This window comes from Panthera leo, chromosome D1 (genome assembly GCF_018350215.1).
Source record: "Panthera leo isolate Ple1 chromosome D1, P.leo_Ple1_pat1.1, whole genome shotgun sequence".
Classification (NCBI taxonomy): Eukaryota; Metazoa; Chordata; class Mammalia; order Carnivora; family Felidae; genus Panthera; species Panthera leo.
In genome coordinates this window covers 98,562,795-98,582,931 of record NC_056688.1, presented here as the reverse complement: position 1 = coordinate 98,582,931, position 20,137 = coordinate 98,562,795, and the positions used below count along the sequence as shown (strand labels likewise).

The 20,137-nt window shown below is 40.6% G+C and overlaps 2 protein-coding genes across 8 annotated transcripts in view; one reads left to right on the top strand and one right to left on the bottom strand.

Moving 5' to 3' along the window:
• Positions 1-333: 333 nt before the first annotated feature.
• LOC122201287 (ras-like protein rasY) lies at positions 334-20,095 on the bottom strand. Its single transcript, XM_042907175.1, is given in 4 exon segments — positions 334-806; positions 19,365-19,658; positions 19,661-19,899; positions 19,901-20,095. Coding segments are annotated over 4 exon segments (1,128 nt in total). The 5' UTR covers positions 20,023-20,095.
• AMBRA1 (autophagy and beclin 1 regulator 1) overlaps positions 444-20,137 on the top strand; it is a 177,827-nt gene continuing 158,133 nt past the window's right edge. For all 7 annotated transcript variants that reach the window (XM_042906347.1, XM_042906348.1, XM_042906346.1 and 4 more), the window contains exon 1: positions 444-641. The gene's annotated coding sequence lies outside the window, so the exon portion shown is untranslated. The remainder of the gene's footprint in view (positions 642-20,137) is intronic.

The window sequence follows — 20,137 nt, the reverse complement described above, 5'->3', positions numbered from 1 at the left end:
TTGACTCACTTTGTTTCTCAGTCTGGATTCTCTCTCATTGTCTCTCTGTGCCTCTGTCATGTACATGTATGTTTATTTTTATGTACCTCACTGTCCGTGAGGGAACTAAGAATCACACTTGCTCAGTTGGGATAATGTTGGGAGTCCATAACTTAGTTGCTGAACTGGTAAGTGTTATTGTGCTATGCCTTGATCTCCAACACTCAAGAAAAACTCCGGTGCTCTAAACAACTTCGCTGGCAAGCAACACAGAAAATGGCAGAAACACCGGCTACTTTACTCCGCCGCTTATGATCTGGGTTTGTTTATTCATGCCTTGGCCAGGAGTCGGACCTAGGGTTGGAGCGGAGCAGTTTTTCGGCGCTCGACTGCATCTCCTTGAACGATTGGCTGGGCGCTCATCCTATGATGTCTGGGCCGTTCGTGCATTCGGTGATCTTTTGCGCCGTCTTCTTGCTTGATGTCTCCTGAGCGGCGGCAGCGCCGGGTCGAAGGCTGACTTATCCGCGAGGCCCCGCGCTCAGGCTGCTTTCTTCCGCTGGTCGGTAGAGCGGACCCCTTGCTTCCTTCCTGCCTCTTCTTCTTGTCGGTGGTTGGGTCCCGTCGCTGGGCTGCAGACGGAGCCTCCGCCCGCCTTGCAGGTAGGCCCGGGAGGAGCCTGGGAGGCCCGGCCCGGCATCCTTCCGCTGGCGGGTTGGGAAGACCTTGGCGCCGGCGGGTGGGCGGGCGGCTTGGCCGCGGAGACACGGCCGGAGGAGGAGCTACCCGGCTGCGTTCGGGGGCGCGGTCGGAGAGGCGGCAGGGCACTGAGGGAGAGGCCGGAAGGAGGGAGAGATGCTGGGGCTGCTTTACGCGGTTAGGTAGGGAGGGGATGTTGGGTCTAGGGCGGGTGTTGGCACCCTCAATGTGGGGGGAAATCGCCTTCCAGGAACGGATAGAGCTTTGCGCGCTTGCCCCTCCTCGGTCTCCCCTCCCGCCTCCCCACCCCCAAGGCCCCGGGTGTCATGACTCAATTGCGCTGGGGACCTCCTCGGAGTCCGACCTTTGAAGGGACCCTCGAGTAGGTGGAAACAAGTGGAACACGGCCCCCTGGCTGCTCTGAGCGAAGTGTCATGTTCTTGCGTTTTGGGGATAGGGAAACTGAGGCAGCGTTCTGGGACTTGACTTTTCCCCACGTCCCAAATAGGTCTTTAAACGTACCATGAGTCGTTTTTTGGTCATTTGCAGGTTTGGGGTTTTTTTTTCCCCCTCCCTCTCTATTTACCAGTCACTTTATGTACACAGCGATATGTCGTTTGTGATCTCTCCTACCCGGGAATACAGATTCTGTCACTGGTGACTTCCGAAGTAAAGGGACCATGCTGGTTTTGTTTGTCAAAGTCTGTATCATTTTAGTGAGAAAAGCAATGGCAATTCTGTTTCTTGGATAGAAAATTTTGTTTGCTGACCAGTTTGCTTTCTGGTTGATACTTATTTCTCTCTCCCCCCCCCCCCCCCAGCTTGTTCTCAATGGAAATCTTCCAACTATGTTGTTAAGTGGTTAATGTCCAAGCATGGAGGATTGGTGAAGATTTTCAAATCAGATATTTGTCCTGAAGAGTTTGCTTTCTAGGAAGAATCCAAAGGAAACCCAAGGAGTCGTTTTCAGAACAATTTTATCATATTCGATTAGTGGTTTAGTTGTGCGTATACTAAACAGCCATTGTGTAGGATTCATTCAAATATTGAGATATTTAAATTTAAAGTTAAAATTCTGGCATCTCCATTATGTTTTTCTTTTCTCTCTCAACTTAGAAACTTTGGGGACTAAGCGTTCTTACTCATTTTATTTTCATTGGATTCAGTGTCACGATCCTAATTTGTGTAGCTTCTTTGTCGAAAAAAAATATTCAGGCTAGAGGTGGTTTTAGGTTGAATAAGTATTTCCATAGTATGTAAAATCAGTAGGACAGTGGTTTTAAAGAGAGAACAGATTAAATTTCTAGTCCTTGGGTGGAAACTATACAAGTATGTGTTTTGTTTTGTTTTTAACAATTTTAGAATTCTAATATGAGTTGTGGAAAGGTTATTGTTCCTCTAATGTTTTTGATTTTGAGGTCAGCAATATCTAAGCGTGGGGTCCTTGGTCATCAGTGATTTCCTAGTTATCAGGACCTCAGAACTTCCAGAAAGGGATTAAAGAAGAGCCACCAGACTGGTGAACCTAGATTGGGAAGTTAGGCTAAGAATGTGTGCTCTCTGAAAAAGTTTTTATGGTAGAAGAGAACGTATATCAGAGGAGAGCATTTAGTGAAGGAAGCGACGTTATCTCCTGGGAATTGATTGTGCATAGAATTTGTAGTTAATGTAGTATCTCAGTGACTCCTAACGAATGCTAAATAAATAAAGATGGAGTTTGCTAGGAGTGTCACAAAAAATGTTAGCAACATTTTGTTACGTTTCTATAGGAAATAATTAGCAGAGGTTTAAGTTGAATTGACGAAGACAAGAAATTTGGTTGTGGTGCTGGTGGTGAGGTCATAGGGATAGAGCTTATTGGCTTCTACCCTGCTTTGTGATAGAAATTCACTCCACAGTTTACCTTTCTTGGTTAAATCTTGCGCTGTTCTGTCAGTGTCAGATCAGGCTCTCTTCTGGCATTTCCTTTCAGAAATTTATGGGTTCAGGATGTGACTTAATTGTTCTATCTTCTCTTTTCGTGAGAAAGTTCTTGAGGATTATTAAAGATGTGAACTTCTTTGAATATCTTCTATAGCTTGTCCTGGAAGGAGTTATATTCTACCTTGGAAAAGATTAATTATATGTATCACTTGAAAACTACTGGTTATTTTTATTAACTGTAATAATTTGGTTTTATATTGTATAATTTTCAAATTATTTTCAATACATGTTAGGAAGCTTATGAAACTTTTATTCTTTTTCTTTTTCTTCTCTTTTTCTTTTTTTTTTGTAAGTAAGCTCCACATCGAGTGTGGGGCTTGAACTCACAGTCCTGAGATCAAGAATCGCGTGCTCTTCCGGCTAAGCAAGCCAGGTGTGCCAAAACTTTTGTTCTTTTGATCATGCTTCTTTCTGCTTCTTATTAATACTGAGTCCATACATTTATGATCTTCAAGGATCTTCATGAATGTTGACAACGTATCTCACTATTCCCATTTATCCTGCTCTGAAAGCAGTTTGAGAAAAAGTTTTGTTGTTAGTACACTGAAGTCTCTTTTTTTAAAGATACGTCTCAGCCTTGATAGAGTTATTTTGGAATGGGATGCAGATCTTTTTGCCCAGTGGTTTGGTTTACCAAAAAAAACCCCAAACCAACAAACAGAACAAAATAAACAACCCCCCCCCCCCGGCCCCCAAAACTCCTTAAGTTCCTTTAATCATAGTCATTCTTGTTTCCTTCTCCAATTGTTCCTCATAAACCCAGAGAGAACTTTCTGTTTCTTGTCATAATTTCTGTTTGTACAGAAGTACTATGGTACAACTTGTCCTGTGGCTTGGGGGTGATTTATATTTTATATTTTCAAGCCCCTTCTCCCCCCACCCCAAAGTTAATTAGATCTATCTTTCCCCCTTTTTGCAAAGCTAAAATTAGTTACTGATAGATAAAAATTTTGTGATCAGTTATTGTCAGAATGTATTTATGTGCCCAGTAGTATGTGGCAGTCTGCCAAAATGACGTAGTGTGAAGAAAACAGATTAAGGAATCAGGAGACCTGGATTTAAGTCCTAGGCTTATACACTTCATAGCTGAGAAATCCTTTACAAATTATTTAAGGAGACTGTAGGGAAGGTTGCTCCCCTTTACTGGGCATTTACTATGTCATGTTCTTCACAGGCATCATCTCATTTAATACAACAGTCCTTTAAGGTAGATATTATTTTCCCAGTGGATACTGAACTCAGAGTACGTAATTTGACCAAGATCACACAGCAAGTATGTAGCAGAGTTGGGATTTAAAAACAAGGCTTTGAATACTTTTATGAACCTGTGTTTAGAGAATGGGAAAGATAATACTTTTATCATAATATTTCTATTGAGAAAAAAGTATGTGAAACTGCTTTAAAAAGATAAAGTGCTCTTTAGATATTAACTGCTATGCTATCTTACAGCAATGGTGAGCAGTCATCTAAGTTCTTGGACAACTTGTTTCTTTCAAGGCAACATTATGCCTGACAGTCATGGAGGATAGAGGTGACAAACATTAAACCAGCATTGGAGGAGCTTAACTAATATGTGTGTGGAAAGGAGTGAATGCCTGGAAGTGCCAGTGAAAGAGAAGTTTTAAGTGCTGTATGTGTAGATGGGGTGAGGCTGAGAATATTTACCCTCCCTCTTCCAGTTAGTCCTGCCTGTGTGTCTATAGATTAATGTAGTATCTTTTCCATTTTGTTCTCTGTCTTTTCTTAGGGTTGATAATCTCCACTTCTCCACCTAAACTTTTTCCTTTCTTTGTTGAGTATTGTTCTTGTGCTGTGTTGTTTCCTAAGGTACAATGTATTCCTATCAGACCTTTTGGAACTATTTCTTTTCTTTTTTTCTTTCTTTTTTTTTTTTTTAATTTATTTTGAGAGTGATAGAGAGCAAACAGGGGAGGGACAGAAAGAGAGGGAAACAGAATCCTAAGCAGGCTTCAGGGCTTCAGCACAGAGCCCGATGCAGGGCTTAAACTCACGAACCATGATATCATGACCTGAGCTGAGATCAAGAGTTGGATGCTTAACCAACTGAGCCACCCGGGTGCCCCTCTTCTTCTTCTTCTTCTTCTTTTTTTTTTTTTTTTTAAGTTTGTTTGTTTATTTACCTTGAGAGAGAGGGAGAGAGCATGGGGGAGAGGCAGAGAGAGAGGGAGGGAGAGAAAACCCCAAGCAGGCTCCACACCATCAGTGCAGAGCACAAAGGAGGTTTGATCTTACAAACCATGAGATCATGACCAGAGCCCAAATCAAGAGTCGGATGCTCAACCAACTGAGCCACCCAGGTACTCCAAGTTTGTTTATTTATTTTGAGAGACAGAGAGCAGCCGTGTGAGTGGGGGAGGGGCAGAGAGAGAGAGAGAGAGAGAGAGAGAGAGAGAGAAGAGAGAATCCCAAGCAGGCTCCATGCTGTCCGCACAGAACCCCATGTGGGGCTTGATCTCACGAACCATGAGATCATGACCTGAGCTGAAATCAAGATTCTGATGCTTAACCAATGGAGCCGTCCAGTCTCCCCTATTCTTTTTTTTTTTTTTTTTTTTAAGTATATTTATTTTGAGAGAGACAGTGTGTGTGGGCAAGAACTGTTGAGTGCATGCATGCATGTGTGAGAGCAGGGGAGGGGCAGAGAGAGAGGGAGAGAGAGAATTCCAGTTTCTGCCCTGTCAACACAGAGCCCCACATGGGGCTCTATCTCATGAACTGTGAGATCATGCCCTAAACCGAAATCAAGAGTTGATGCTTAACTGCCTGAGCCACCCAGGTGCCCTGGAACTATTTCTTGATTGTTGACTCTGTGTTTCAACCCTTTCCTTTTCAGACTTTTGTTCATCTAGCAAATATTTATTGAATGCTCATTAGATGCTGGGATACAAAAGTAGACATGAATATTCTTACTCTTATGGAGTTTATTCCAGTGGGGAGCAGAGTTGACCAGGAATCTGATGGATATTGAAATTTAGGCTGTGCTCTGAAAGAAACAAGGGCTGACAGCAAGATGAAGAAGTGAGGAGGGCACTGGGTGTTCTTGGGGAGATTGGAGTCTTCAGTCTTGGCATCTTTAATCCCGTTAAAAAGTTGCAATCACAACATATCATGATTCAGTAAATTAAGGTTCTCTTTCTGCCATCACAGTGGAAGTCTTCATTTAAAATTGCTACATGTGGGGTGCCTGAGTGGCTCAGTCTGTTAAGTGTTTGATTTCAGCTCAGGTCACGATCTCACACTTTGTGAGTTCGAGCCCTTCACCGGGCTGCACTGACAGTGCAGAGCCTGCTTGGGATTCTCTCTCTCTCCCTCTCTTTTTGCCCTTCCTCCACATGCATGCTCTCATGCCTCTGTCTCTCTCTCTCTCTCTCTCTCTCAAAATAAACAAATTAAAAAAAAGAAGATAAAATTGCTGTATGTAATATTTGTTACTTAGTGTTTGGTGACACTGGATATGGGATAATAAAGGATCACTATGACTTAGAAATGTCCAGCATGCTTGGCTAATGAGTTTAATTTTTACTTCTAATGTGACCTGAATTTAATTAGTTTTCATTTGTTAATTTTTTCTAAAATAATTATTCTTTGGAATTTGAGTTCAGTGAATTTAAACACTGGATACATGACTTCAGATTTATTTGTAGCAGAGACTAAGCTGAAGTACTTAGCCTTATATAAGGGGAAAGATTTAGAAGGATTGTAGTGAAATTGAGAGAGGGAAAATGTAGGCTGCTGCTGCTGAGTATGTGTATATGATAATATGTACTTATAATCTTGTTTAGTACCTTTCTTTCAAGATATTAAAGGTGTTTTGTAGCATTTTTTTACTACTGCTTATTGGAATCATATGTCTGTCTGTCGAATTAACTGAGGCAAATTTCACATTTCATTATTTCATCATTTGTTTATTTCTGCTTCCCAGGATAGAACGTGTAGTTTCCCATGAGTTAACATTGTTTTGTTTTAGGTGTATATGCTTATGATATAATGAAACATTTGAAATTTTGCTGGATTGCAGAGGATTAATATGCCTGTTTGATTTGGGGGAGAGATTTGGAGTATTTCAGCCTAGCTGACCAGTGAAAACAGGATAGAAAAATATGTCTTCCCAGACTCTTGAGTAACAGCCTAGTGGCACTGATTCTTGGAGCCAGGCAGTCTGAGTCCAAATCTCAGGACCACTATTTACTAACTCTGCAACTTACGTAAATACTTAATGTCTCTGTGCCTTTCTTCATGTGTAGAATACCATACAATTGTGAGAAATGAATGAGAGAATATATGTAAAGCATTTAGAACAGCAGATAGTGCTATATATGCCACCTGTTATTGTTTTCAATATTATTATTATAACACCTTGAAGATTATATGTTCCCCAAAAGGACAACAAACAGCAGTGATGCTTAGATTGAAGTTCAGTGTCTTCTGAGAAAACTTAAACAGGAAACAGGAAGTTCAAGCAGTATATTTGTTTCTCCTTTCCCTCAGGGTGCTTCAAGTTAAAGTGAGAGGGTATGTCTTTACTGGGAGAGAGAAACCTAGAAAGCAACAGTGTCTGACAGAATTCCAAGTAGAAGAGACATGACGGAATTTTGAGGATTCTGTAATATGTATGGTAAAACAGGCCAGAGCTATTTTAGGAACAGAAAAAACATTTCTTTGCCAAACAGGTAGAAAATTTTAGCATGTGAATTTTACCATGTATTTGAACTGTGATTAGTACTTGAACGATTTGGAAGAAGTTGTCTAAAGGCATGGAAGAGAATGATATTTAGGGAAAAGTCAAAGTTACCAAATCAACTTGGGTAAACTTCTGGAAGAGTGAACTTGTATTTCATATAGTGGTACAGGAATGCAGTAGAGTTAGTTTTTTATTCCTCTTGTCCCTTTATGCCATCATAAATTGTGGGTGCTTCAGTCTTTACCTTAACTATCCGTTTTTGTTTTCCTCTCTGAAGTCTGTGTAAAATTCCTGTGCTGTCATTTAAAAAACCTATTTAATGAAGATAGTGGAGTCTTGTTTTTTTAATTAATTAATCCATCCATTCATTCAGTAAATGTTGTCTACCACTGTGGTAGGTGTTACGAATACCACAATAAGAGCTGATCAGAACCGTGCTTATTGAAGTGCTTTGTGCCAGGTACTGTACCAAGTGCTTTGTGTCATTAATTCTTTTCATTCTTACAGTTTTGTGGTGTAGGTACTTTTATTTTCCTCATTTCGTAGATGTGGAAATTGTGGCACAGAGAGAGGTTAAGCAGTTTGCCCAAGGTCTTAGAGCCTAGTTACTGGCAGCACCAGGATTTGAATCCAAGCAGTCTGGCTCCATAGTCTCCTGCTCTTAAGCCCTAAATTATACTGATTCTGAACTACTTTAAATAATTCTAAACTCTCTAAACTACTACCACTGTACTAAGACTAGAGTGACAAAAATAGACTCTGTCCATGCTCTTCTAGAGATTGTTGTCCATAGGGGAGAGAGATGGTAAACAAAAAATACGCTAATAAATGTGTAATTGCAAAGTGTATCAAGTCCTATGATGGAGAAGTAAAAAAGAGATTATAGTAGGGGACCCTGAATTATATTGGAGCCTTGGGAAAAGTTTCCTGAAGATGTGATATTTAAGCAGAGATTAGAAGGCTGAAAGGGAAAGGCAAAGGGAATAGCATGTATGAAAGCCTCGAGGTAGGAAGGAACGTGGCACAGTTTGAGAAGCTGGAAGAAGGTTGGTGTGGTTGGAGTACAGTGAGCAGTGGGGGAGGAAGGAGAGGGGCACAGGATGAGGATAGAGACGTAGGCAGGGTTGTGTTAAGGATTTTGGACTTTTTTCCTAAATATAACTGGAAGCATTGGAAGGTTTTAAGTATGAGTGTTGTGACCCTAATATATGATTTTAAAAGGTTGCTCCAGCTACATTGTGGAAAATTTTGGAAATTTGTGGGAAAAATTTTGGAATTTGGAAAATTTGAAAGAGAAGTGGGGGAAGTATGATAGTTAAAGATGTCTTTTTGTGGTCCAGGCAAAAGATGACCATATAATGGCTTGGACTAGGCTGTAGGCAATGGAGATGGGAGGAAGTAGAAAAATTGAATAGATACATTTTTTTTTTTTTTTTCCCAATAGATATTTTAGAATTAGGACAGGCAAGACTTAATGATGGCTTGAATATGTGGGAGGAGGGAAAAGTCAAGTATGATTCTCAGATTTCTGGCATGAGCATCTGGATAGATGAAGTTGCCATTTCTGAGATGGAAACATTTGAGGAGGAGCAGATTTTGACTAGAGTTGGGGAGCAGGAGGAAGACCTCAAGCCCTGCTGAGTGTGAGCTTTCTGTTAAAAACATGTGGAGATATCCAGCAAGGAGCCTTTGAGTGCTGCTGGCAGGGGTGCTGGCAGTAAATCTGATGCTCTTAGTAGAGAGGTGGTATTTACAGTCAAGGAAAATGGTAAGATTACCTAGAGAGAATGTGTGTATAGACTAGCAGGAGAGTGTTCCCAGTCAAGATCCAAAGAATTTGAGGAAACCTCAGAAATCCACTGAAGTGGATTTAAAAAGTGGGACGGGAGGAAGTGGAGATGGTCTGTATATTTTGGTAATTAGCCTGTCTGTCTTCCCAGAAGAAGTAATACTTTAAGAAGAAGCAATATAATGTCCATGAAGATAGGAATGATACCTTTTTATTTTCTTCTTGGTGGCCTAGCCTTGGTGTCTTGCCAGGAGGTTGGATTAAAGGAGAAAGAGGTTTAAAAAAAGCTGGGGGGGTGGGGGGGTGGGGTGGCGAAAAGAGGTCAAGGAATGAGGGTAACTGCAGAATGGAAAGAGTAGTGATTCTCATGATTTGTATATGTGGCCTTGGAATTTAAGGGTTTATGTACTTTTTAGTTTTGCTGTCATTAGCTTCTCTTTTCAATTCCCTACTTAATGTGTCTTTGTATTTTGGCTTTTAAAATTTATTCCTTACTTTTATTTTTTCTTATTGCTTTCCTGTGGTCATTGTTGCTATAGTCAATTTGCTCATGTGCTTGGTTATTTACTTTATCTTTAAAAAAATTTTTTTTAAATGTGTTTATTTATTTTTGAGACAGAAGAGAGACAGAGCATGAGCAGGGAGGGGCAGAGAGAGAGAGGGAGACACAGAATCTGAAGCAGGCTCCAGGCTCTGAGCTGTCAGCACAGAGCCGGACATGGGGCTTGAACTCCCAGACTGTGAGATCATGACCTGAGCTGAAGTCGGACGCTTAACCGACTGAGCCACCCAGGCGCCCCTACTTTATCTCTTTATTCAGTCACGTATTTATTGGTTCTTACTGCCATATAGAGTACATATAAATGTGACTCTAGACTTTATTTTGGTTTCTGTTTTGTTTCCCATTTACATATTCTTTGCTTAAGAGTCTAATAGGCTATAATGAGATAATATTAAACGTTTTGGCTACCAGTCTACCTAGAATTTTATATGATGACTTTTCTGGGAAGGGCTAAGCATTTTATGGATATTGTCCCCACTAATTCTTCTAGCCTTCCTTTTTTTTTTTTTATTCAGGTGAAATTCATACAACGCAAAATTAACCATTAATTAATTAATTAAAATTTTTTTCTTAATATTTTTTTATTTTTGAGAGAGAGAGACGGAGCACAAGCAGGGAAGGGGCAGAGGGAGAGAAGGAGACACAGAATCTGAAGCAGGCTCCAGGCTCTGAGCTGTCAGCACAGAGCCCAATGTGGGACTTGAACTCACAAACCACTAGGTCGTGACCTGAGCAGAAGTCAGATGCCTAACCACTGAGCCACCCAGGCACCCCTTGTTTATTTATTTATTTTTTAAAGTTTTTATTTATTTATTTTGAGAGAGAGAGAGCATGAGCAGGGAGGGGCAGAGAGAGAGGATCCCAAGCAGGCTCCGCACTATCAGTGTAGAGCCTGATGTGGGGCTGGAACTCATGAACCGTGAGATCAAGACCTGAACCAAAATAAGAGTCTGACGCTTAGAGGTGCCTAGGTGGCTCAGTTGGTGAAGCGTCCAGCTCTTGGTTTCAGGTCAGGTCCTGATCTCGTGGTTGGTGAGTTCAAACCCCTCATCGGGTTCTGTGCTGATGGTGCGGAGCCTGCTTGGGATTCTGTTTCCCTTTATCTCTGCCCCTCACTTACTCTCTGTCTCTGTCTCTCTCAAAATAAACTTTAAAAAAAAAAAATTGGACACTTAACTGACTGAGCCACCCAGGTGCTATTTATTTACTTTTTTTTTTTTTTTTTAAGTAGGCTCCATGCCCAATGTGGGGCTTGAATTTATGACCCTGAGATCAAGAGTCGCAAGCTATACTGACTGGGCCAGCCAGGCGTCCCTTAAAAGATTTTATTTTTAGGAGTTCCTGGGTGGCTCAGTCTGTTAAGCTTGGGACTTTGGCTCAGGTCATGATCTCACTGGTCCAGAGTTAAAGCCCCATGTCGGGCTCTGTGCTGACAGCTCAGAGCCTGGAGCCTGTTTCAGATTCTGTGTCTTCCCCTCTCTTTGCCCCTCCCCCACCCATGCTCTGTCTCTTTCTCTCAAAAATAAACATTAAAAAAAAATTTTTTTTTTAAATTTTATTTTTAAGTAATTCTGCAAACCCAATGTGGGGTTTGAATGTACAACTCTGAGATCAAGAGTCACATGGTCTGCTGACTGAGCCAGCCAGGTGCCCCAGAATTAACCATTTTAAAGTGAACAGTTCAGTGGTGTTTAATACATTCATAATGTTTTGCAACCACCACCCTCTATTTAGTTCCAAAACATTTCGATTACTCCAAAGTAAAACAGTTTCTCTTCATTTCCCTCCTTCCACCAGCCCCTGGAAATCAGCAGTCTGCATTCTGTATCTATAGGTTGATATATTCTGAATTTCTTATACAAGAGGAATCATAACAATATGTAACCTATTGTATATGTATATATCATAATTTGTTCCTTTACCCATTGAAGAACATTTGGACTGTTCCCACCTTTTGGAAATCATAAATAACGCTGCTGGAAACATGCATGTACGTGTCCTTGTTTTCGGTTGTTTTGGGTATCTACCTAGGCGTGTAATTAATTGTAAGGCTATCTGGTAATGTATTATTGTCATGATTCTTCCTAAACCATAGGGATCAAGCCAACATCTGCAGCTTCCACAGAGTGAGTGATTTGAGAGTTGTTGGCTGGGCTTAGATTGGGATTGAGAATCTCTTGCCTTTATATTTAGTTTTTTGAGGAACTGAGTTCTCCTAACATACTGGTTTTATCATTTGCATTTTACTGATGGGGTAATTGAGGTACAGCATCTGCATGGTTTTAACTTCCTATCATCTTCAGAGCAAGTCAGTGATGGAACTGGGAATTTAAGACTCTTAATCATGTTCTTTGTCTAAGATGACCCATTTAAAGCCATGTTGCATTTACATGAAGCTGTTTAAAATGGGCTTCCTATATTTTATAATCTCTTGAAGGGATATTGTTCAGGTGGTATTAAGCAGATGTTCTTTTCCCATAGAAGACAAGAGGGAATGTGTTTTAATTGCAGCAGAAGGGATATAGATTACAAATTAGAAAGAACTTCCTGACAACAAGATACTGGGATATTACTGAGGAAGGTTGTGAAATATGTTCTTCAAAGACTCAGTAACTGTCTTTGTAGGATGACTCAAGCATGGGCTTGTTAAGAAATGAAGGAGATGAGAAAGATGACTTCTGAGGTCCCTGGTAACCAAACCCCAGGTAGTTAATCAAAACAGTATCTCTGGCATTGTAATGAGTATATTTTCATTTTCTTTATGAAGAAATAATCAGTGGAGACTAGGTAAATTGCTCAAGGTCTCCTAGTAAAATGGAAGATTAGCATTCTGAATCTTCTTGGCTCCCATGTTCAACGCTCAGGGATGTGTTCTTTATCGTAAAGGAGTCTTTTCATGGCTATGTGATGTATTATTGTTGTGATTCTTCCTAAACCATAGGGATCAAAGCCAACATCTGCAGCTTCCATAGTGTGTGTGATTTGAGAGCTGCTGGCTGGGTTTAGATTAGGACTGAGAATCTTTTCCTGTAAAAATTGTTTTGGTCTCCTGTTACACATGTAGAAATGGGAACACATTATCAATAATAGACTAAGGTAATAGATTCTTAATGACTGTTTAGAAGGGCCAGATTAAAATTGCTTAAGGAAGGTGCACATGACAGATGTATTTTTGTTTTGTAGTGCTTGGAAAAATAGAAGCCCAGAAGATGGGCAAATGAGCGAACATTGGTTCATGCTGTAGAACATAAATATAAAAATATTCATTAAATGTTGTATTAAATTGCCAGTTTATTTACTATTATTTTTTTTAATTTTTTTTTAACATTTATTTATTTTTGAGACAGAGAGAGACAGAGCATGAACGGGGGAGGGTCAGAGAGAGGGAGACACAGAATCCGAAACAGGCTCCAGGCTCCGAGCTGTCAGCACAGAGCCCAATGCGGGGCTCGAATTCACGGACCGCAAGATATGACCTGAGCCGAAGTCGGCTGCTCAACCGACTCAGGCGCCCCTACTATTATTTTTTTAATGTTCATTTACTTTTTGAGAGACAGAGCTTGAGTGGGGGAAGGGCAGAGAGAGAGAGGGAGACACAGAATCCAAAGCAGTCTCCAGGCTTTGAGCTGTCAGCACAGAACCTGAGGTGTGGCTCGAACTCACGAGTCTTGAGATCATGACCTGAGCTGAAGTCGGATGCTTAACTGCCTGAGCCACCTAGGCGCCCCAAAATTGCCAGTTTAAATGCTCAGCTCAGGAAATGCCAAAGTTAAATTACTGAGAACATTAACACATTCACCTGACACTTTAGGGTGTACATTAAAGAATCTCGTCTATTGTTAAAAAACACCTTTTGAGGTTCATGGGTCATTGACTGGGAAGCTAAGCTGGGAGGGGGTATTATCATTGGTAGGTTGCTTTAATGGAGGATTTATTATGTCTATTTCAGTTGAGCTGTGGGAGCATTTACTTGTTCACTTCTCTGCTACTACAGATATCATCAAATATACTTATTGAGCTTTCTTGAATTGGCAACAACTGTTACCTCTGCAGGATAAAAGAGAGGGGAGCCAACTTTTGAATACTTAACATGTACTGGGAATTTTATATTTGTTCCTCCATGTAATATTCATAACAAACCAATGAAGCTCTATAAAATGGATGGTAGTATCTCTATTTTAAAGGACAGGAGGGGCGCCTGGGTGGCTCAGTCAGTTGAGCGTCCAACTTCGGCTCAGGTCATGATCTCATGGTCCGTGGGTTCGAGCCCCGCGTCGGGCTCTGTGCTGACAGCTCGGAGCCTGGAGCCTGTTTCAGATTCTGTGTCTCCCTCTCTCTCTGCCCCTCCCCTGGTCATGCTCTGTCTCTCTCTCTCTCTCTCTCTCTCTCTCTCAAAAATAAATAAACATTCAAAAAAATTTTAAAAGAAATAAATAAAGGACAGGAAAAGTGAAACATTTTCTTGCCAAAGGTTATACAGATGGTGAATGGCAAACCTGAGATAGAGAAGTTGGAGTCTTTAAGTTAATGTTATTCTTTTTTTGTTTTATATACTATCACTTCTTTCTTTCTTTCTTTCTTTCTTTCTTTCTTTCTTTCTTTCTCCTTCCTTCCTTCCTTCCTTCCTTCCTTCCTTCCTTCCTTCCTTCCTTCCTCCCTCCCTCCTTCCCTCCCTTCCTCCCTCCCCTCCTTTCCATGCCCATTGTGGTCTTATGACCCTGAGACTAAGGGTTGCATGCTCTACTAACTGAGCCAGCCAGGTGCCCAGAGTTAAGTGTGTTCTTTGGAGGTGCCTATGGGGTGGCGTGAGAGTTAGGAAGAGTTTTGATTCTCCCACTCTGCTTAAACCAGAGCAGCTCATTTTGATCTCTTTTATATGTTAGTGTTTTCACATAAGATTTCATCTGGAAAAAGGGTTCTGCTTCTTAAAGAAAAGAAAGCAACCTGGAAGGCCACTGAGGAATCATGAAAGAAAATTAGTTAAAAAACGTGAAGATTGAAAAGTGGCTAAATTACATAACTGCCAGTCGGGAAATTATGTCAAAATTTTAAGTGACTTGATGTCCCAGCCACATATGCAGTGCAATTATTCTGTCCTTAGGGAGTGTGGGATAGTGGGAAAAGAGCAGGCACTCTGGAGTTGGAATTAGCCCCTGGGGTGGCTGTGGAGTTTGGGAATATTTCTATAAACCTAGTATGTGCAAACACCTCTCTTTCAAGAGTGGCTGTAAGGATCAGAAAGAACCTTCACCTTCAAGTTGCCTGGCTCATAGTGGATACCCCTAAAATACTAGCTGTTGCTGAGATGATGATGATGTTGTTGATGGCTTTTTAAATTTTTTAAGAATCTATTGACATCCCCCCTCCCCCCAAATACCTGAAGAACTTCTTCCATACCAAGGATAGGCAGTCCTTTACCTCTATATGTACCTCATTATGGTGTTCAGCATGTTTGTTTTTGATAGTTTTTGAACTGTGCATGATTACTTATTCATGGATGCATCTATTGTTGATGAAAAGAGAAAACCTGAACTTCATTAAGTTCGTTTTCATTGAACTTAAAAGAAAGAAGCAGTAGTGAAAAGGAACCCCATACAATGACTTGAGAAACCTGGGCTTTTGTCTTAGAGCTACCCTTAGTGAATCTTGTAATGATGGACAGGTGAATTTAACTTTGTAAGATCTTATGTTCAAAATGATGTCTTCGTCAGTTTAAATTCCGTACATCCATTGTTTGACCAGAAAGGTTAAAGATACTTCATTTTCATTGCCAAAATTTTAAAAAATTGCATCATTACTTTTAGAGAAGGAGCTTTATGCTGACCTGAGTTGGCAGGCCTTCATTTGTACTTATTGAGTATGACCAAAGCAGTGTTTTATATGGAAGGATGTTGTATATCAGAGCAGAATTGAAATGAAGAGCAATTAATTGTAAGGAAGCTAATGTGAGAGATTATCATTTGCTTTTGGGTGGAAGCTGGATTCTTCAAACACATAGCACTTTGTACTTCCTTGTGGGTAGTACTTGCCACATTTCAGTATAGTAGCTATATAGTTACAGTGTACAACAGTTGCAGACTCCCTACCAGACTGAGAGCTCTTTGAGGTTTTGTTTACCTTTCTGTCCCTGTTACAATAGTGCTACATAGTATACTGTCCCCAAAATATACTAAATGGGGGAAAAAATTGGATCAAAGTCAGCAGACATATGTGGAAAATGGCTTCTGCCTAAATACACTAAAAACACTAAATACAGTGTTAAATTTATTGACTCTCTTCTGTTAGTATGTGGTAATATAGAAAAACCGGATAAAGTAGGAAAAGCACAAGTTTTATAGCTTTGAACACCAACTTTACCGTGTACTCACTGTTTGACTATGGGTGAGCAATTTCACACTGAGCCAGGTTTTTGTCTGTAAAATGGGACTGGGGTAGGAGGGAGCTTTAGAGATAGAATATATAAAACATTAGCACTCAATAGAAGTGGTAGTAGCTATTACAAAAATGGATGTTTTAAAAATTATCAACTGTGCATTTTGCACTTCTGCTTGAAGGAGTAATATATTTTCAGAGAAGTTTGTTTGCTTTGCCTTGAGTATGTGGGAGAATTATCCCCTCTAGCACTTTTCTGCTGAAAAGAAATCTTTTAGCATTTCTTCCTCTGTGGGCCCCCGAGGATAGTTCCATGGAGGAGGCATTTGGGATCCTAGAATAGCTGCTGAAGACCTTGCATTTGTGCGAATCTCTTTACAATACTGCTTCTGTATTGTACGGAACTCTCTTTTTCACTCACTAAACGATGCTGTCTCAGCTACCGTATATTAACATGATAAACATTGTCAGATTTGTACCAGTCAGAAAATATTCTATACCTGCCATCCTGCTTGGCACTTAAAAGATTTTTTAAGCTCTTTATGATACAGTGATAATAGGTGAAGTAGGTAGGTTGCAGGGTAATATGTAGTATATATAATCTCATTTTGATACACAAAACATCTAATAAGATGCCTACATGTTTGTCTAAGCAGTGAGTTTGCATAGTTATCTCAGGAGGGTGGAAATGGGAGGGTTTGGGAGGGCGATTGATCAGACTAATTTTCACTTGTTACTGAGGAGCATATGTTACCTTTTTTTTTTAAGTTAAACTTTTATTTTGAGATAATTGTAGATTTACATGCAGGTTTAAGAAATAATGTGAGAGAGAGAGATCAAGTGTACCCTTTACCCAGTTTCTCCCAATTTTAATAACTTACAAAACCAGGATATTTCCATTGAAACAAGATACAGAACATTTCCATCACTACAAGGATCTCCCTTGATGCCCTTTTATAGCCACACCCATCCCCAAATCATAAATCATCAGGCAAGTGCAATGGGTAAAGTTGCAGTAAAGCTTTCTGCAGAGAATCAAGGGGAAATACCCATAGGAGAAGGCGGTCCATCTCCTACTTCCTTTGCCCTATCTGTAATCCGCACCCCCCCCCCCCCCCGACTAATCTGGTCTTTGTTATTTCAAGAATTCTATGTACATAGGTCAACTACAATTTAAAAAGGATGTAATTGTATGCCCCACTGACTGAGCCAACCAGGTGCCCCCATATGTAGCTATTTAGTTATAAAAAGTTCTTTTTTTTTTAACTTCATTTATTTTTGAGAGAGAGAACATGAGCATGAGTAGGGTAGGGACAGAGAGAGAGAATCCCAAGCAGGTTCCATGGTACCAGCACAGAGTCCGAAGTGGGGCTCAAACCCACAGATCGTGACATCATGACCTGAGCATATGTAACCTTTTAGATTGGCCTTTCCACTCAGCCTAATTCCCCGGAGATTCAACTTGGTTGCCTGAATCAATCAGTATAGTTCCTTTCTTTTTAACTGCTGAGTAGTATTTCATGTTTTGAATGTTACACAGTTTGTTTAATCATTTGTCCATTGAAGAACATCTGAATTTTTCTCCAGTTCCTGGCTATTAGGAATAGAGCTGCTGTGAACATTTGTGTACAAGTTTTTGTGTAAGTTTTGCATTTCTCTGGGATAAATGCCTGAGAGTGTGGTTGCTGGGTTTTATGGTATGTCTTCTTTAAATTAAAAAAAAAAAAAAGGGAGAAATTGGGGTGCCTGGGTGGCTTAGTTTGTTAAGCGTCTGAATTCAGCTTGGGTCATGATGTTGAGGTTCCTGAGTTCCAGCCCCTTTTTGGGCTCTGTGCTGACAGCTCAGAGCCTGGAGCCTGCTTCAGATTCTATGTCTCCCTCTGTCTCTGCCCTTCTCCCACTTGTGCTCTCTCTCAAAAAATAAACAAACATTTAAAAAAATTAAAATTACAAATATTAACTAATACAACCCTCCAGGAGGCAAGTAATGGTTAGCTGTGGTGAGAGTAGTCCCTTTTATGGATAGGTAGGTTGAGGCATGGATGTCAGGGTATATAGCATGAGTCACTGTGTTCTGACTCAGATTCATTTGAATTTATTCATTCTCTCTTCTGAATCAACTTTATAATTATGACCTGCTAGATGTGAGGACACAAAAAGGAATTTTTCTGGATCTGAGGTTTAATGCCGATTCTATAAAAGCAGTGTGTATAGTGGTTAGAGCATGCACTTTGGCAACTTATTTGGATTTTGAATCTCTTCTCCACATGGGCCAATCGTTTCACTCCTCAAGCCTCAGTTTTGTGATTTGCAAAATGAAATGGAGATAATGATAGTACCTATCTTTGTAGTGTCATTGTGAGAAATAAATGAGATAATATGGAAGAGTGTTTAGCACTGCCAGGTGTGTAGCAAATGTTCAATGACTGTTAGATAAAAGTATTGCTTTAAATGTATGTTATGTTCTGCCACTTTCGTTTATCAATTGGCCATAATTGGATAAATATTCGGATTTTTCTGCTGTGTACTTACAAGGCTTTAAGATCACTGTTTACTTTTGAAGTAAAGGATTTAAATGCTACTTAAATTTAGTCTTATGTGTAATTAACAATAGGAAGTAATGTTGGATTGTATTTATTACAGTATTAAGTTACATGAAAATACTAAAAAATTTCTCCTGACTTACTCAGTTTCTCAGTCTCCCTCAGAAAAATGGGAAATGATGCTCAGCTACTGATTTCCTCCCTTTGATCTGCCCCCCCAAAAACATTCCTTTCCATATTTTTTTAATGTTTATTTTTGAGAGAGAAAGGGAGAGAGCGCAAGCAGGGGAGGGGCAGAAAGAGAGGGGGACAGAAGATCCGAAGTGGGCTCTGCGCTGACAGCAATGAGCCCGATGTAGGGCTCGAACTCACCTGAAGTTGCAGCTCAACATACTGAGCCACCCAGGCGCCCCATCCTTGTTTTCTTCCTAGCGTATTGAGTAATTGAGTAATTGAAAATATCCTCATTTTTTTTTTTTTTAACATTTATTTACTTCTGAGAGAGAGATAGTGTGAGCCAGGGAGGGGGAAAGAGAGAGAGAGAGAGAGAGAGAGAGAGAGAGAGAGAAACCGAAACAGGCTCCAGGCTCAGAGCTGTCAGCACGGGTCCCAATGCGGGGCTCGAACCCACGAACCGTGAGATCATGACCTGAACCGAAGTCGGATACTTAACTGACTGAGCCACCCAGGCGCCACTGAAGTATCCTCTATTTATTTATTTATTTTTGCAAAAACGAATTTTAATTTTTAATCTTAAGTTTGATTTAACGTTGCTTTTAGTACGATGCTGACACCAGCTGTGCAGAAAAGGGTCTGGAGACGTCCATAGCATCCCACCCCTGCGGGTCTTCTTCAGTTCTGGAGGCCCCAGGGCAGCCAGTATTGCTTCGTCAAATACGTTCTTCACGCCTTTCTGTGTGAGTGCAGAACACTCCACATACTTGACCGCCTTCAGGTCGCGAGCCAGCTTTTCAGCAGTCTCTGGAGTGACAGGCTGCTGTTTGTTCTTGGCAAGTTTCTCAATCTTGGGTCATCGCGGAGATTAATTTGGGTCCCAACAAGGAAGCAAGGAGTCTTTGGACAGTGGTGAATTATCTGAGGCACCCAGTTCTCCTTCACATTTTCAAATGAGGATGGAGAGACCACTGGAAAACAGACTGGAAATACATCTGTTTGTGGATAACTCAGCGGTCGTAACCTGTCATGATCCTCTTGCCCTGTGGTATCAAAAAGTCCAAGGGTATATGGCTCTCCACCAATCATAACTGACTGCATAGCTGTCAAAAACAGTCGGTACCTCCTCCAGTGGAAATTTGCTTGTTGTGTAGGATATCAAGAGGCATGTTTTACCAACGGCACTATCGCCCACAACAACACCCTTAATTGTCTGCATTTGCTGAAACGGTTTTGTATCCACTTTAAATATTTCAGATTCATTGATGACCTCAGCTTCTCCGCCGGGGTGTTGGCAGCACTCCTCAATTTTTTTTTTTTTTTTTTTTAATGTT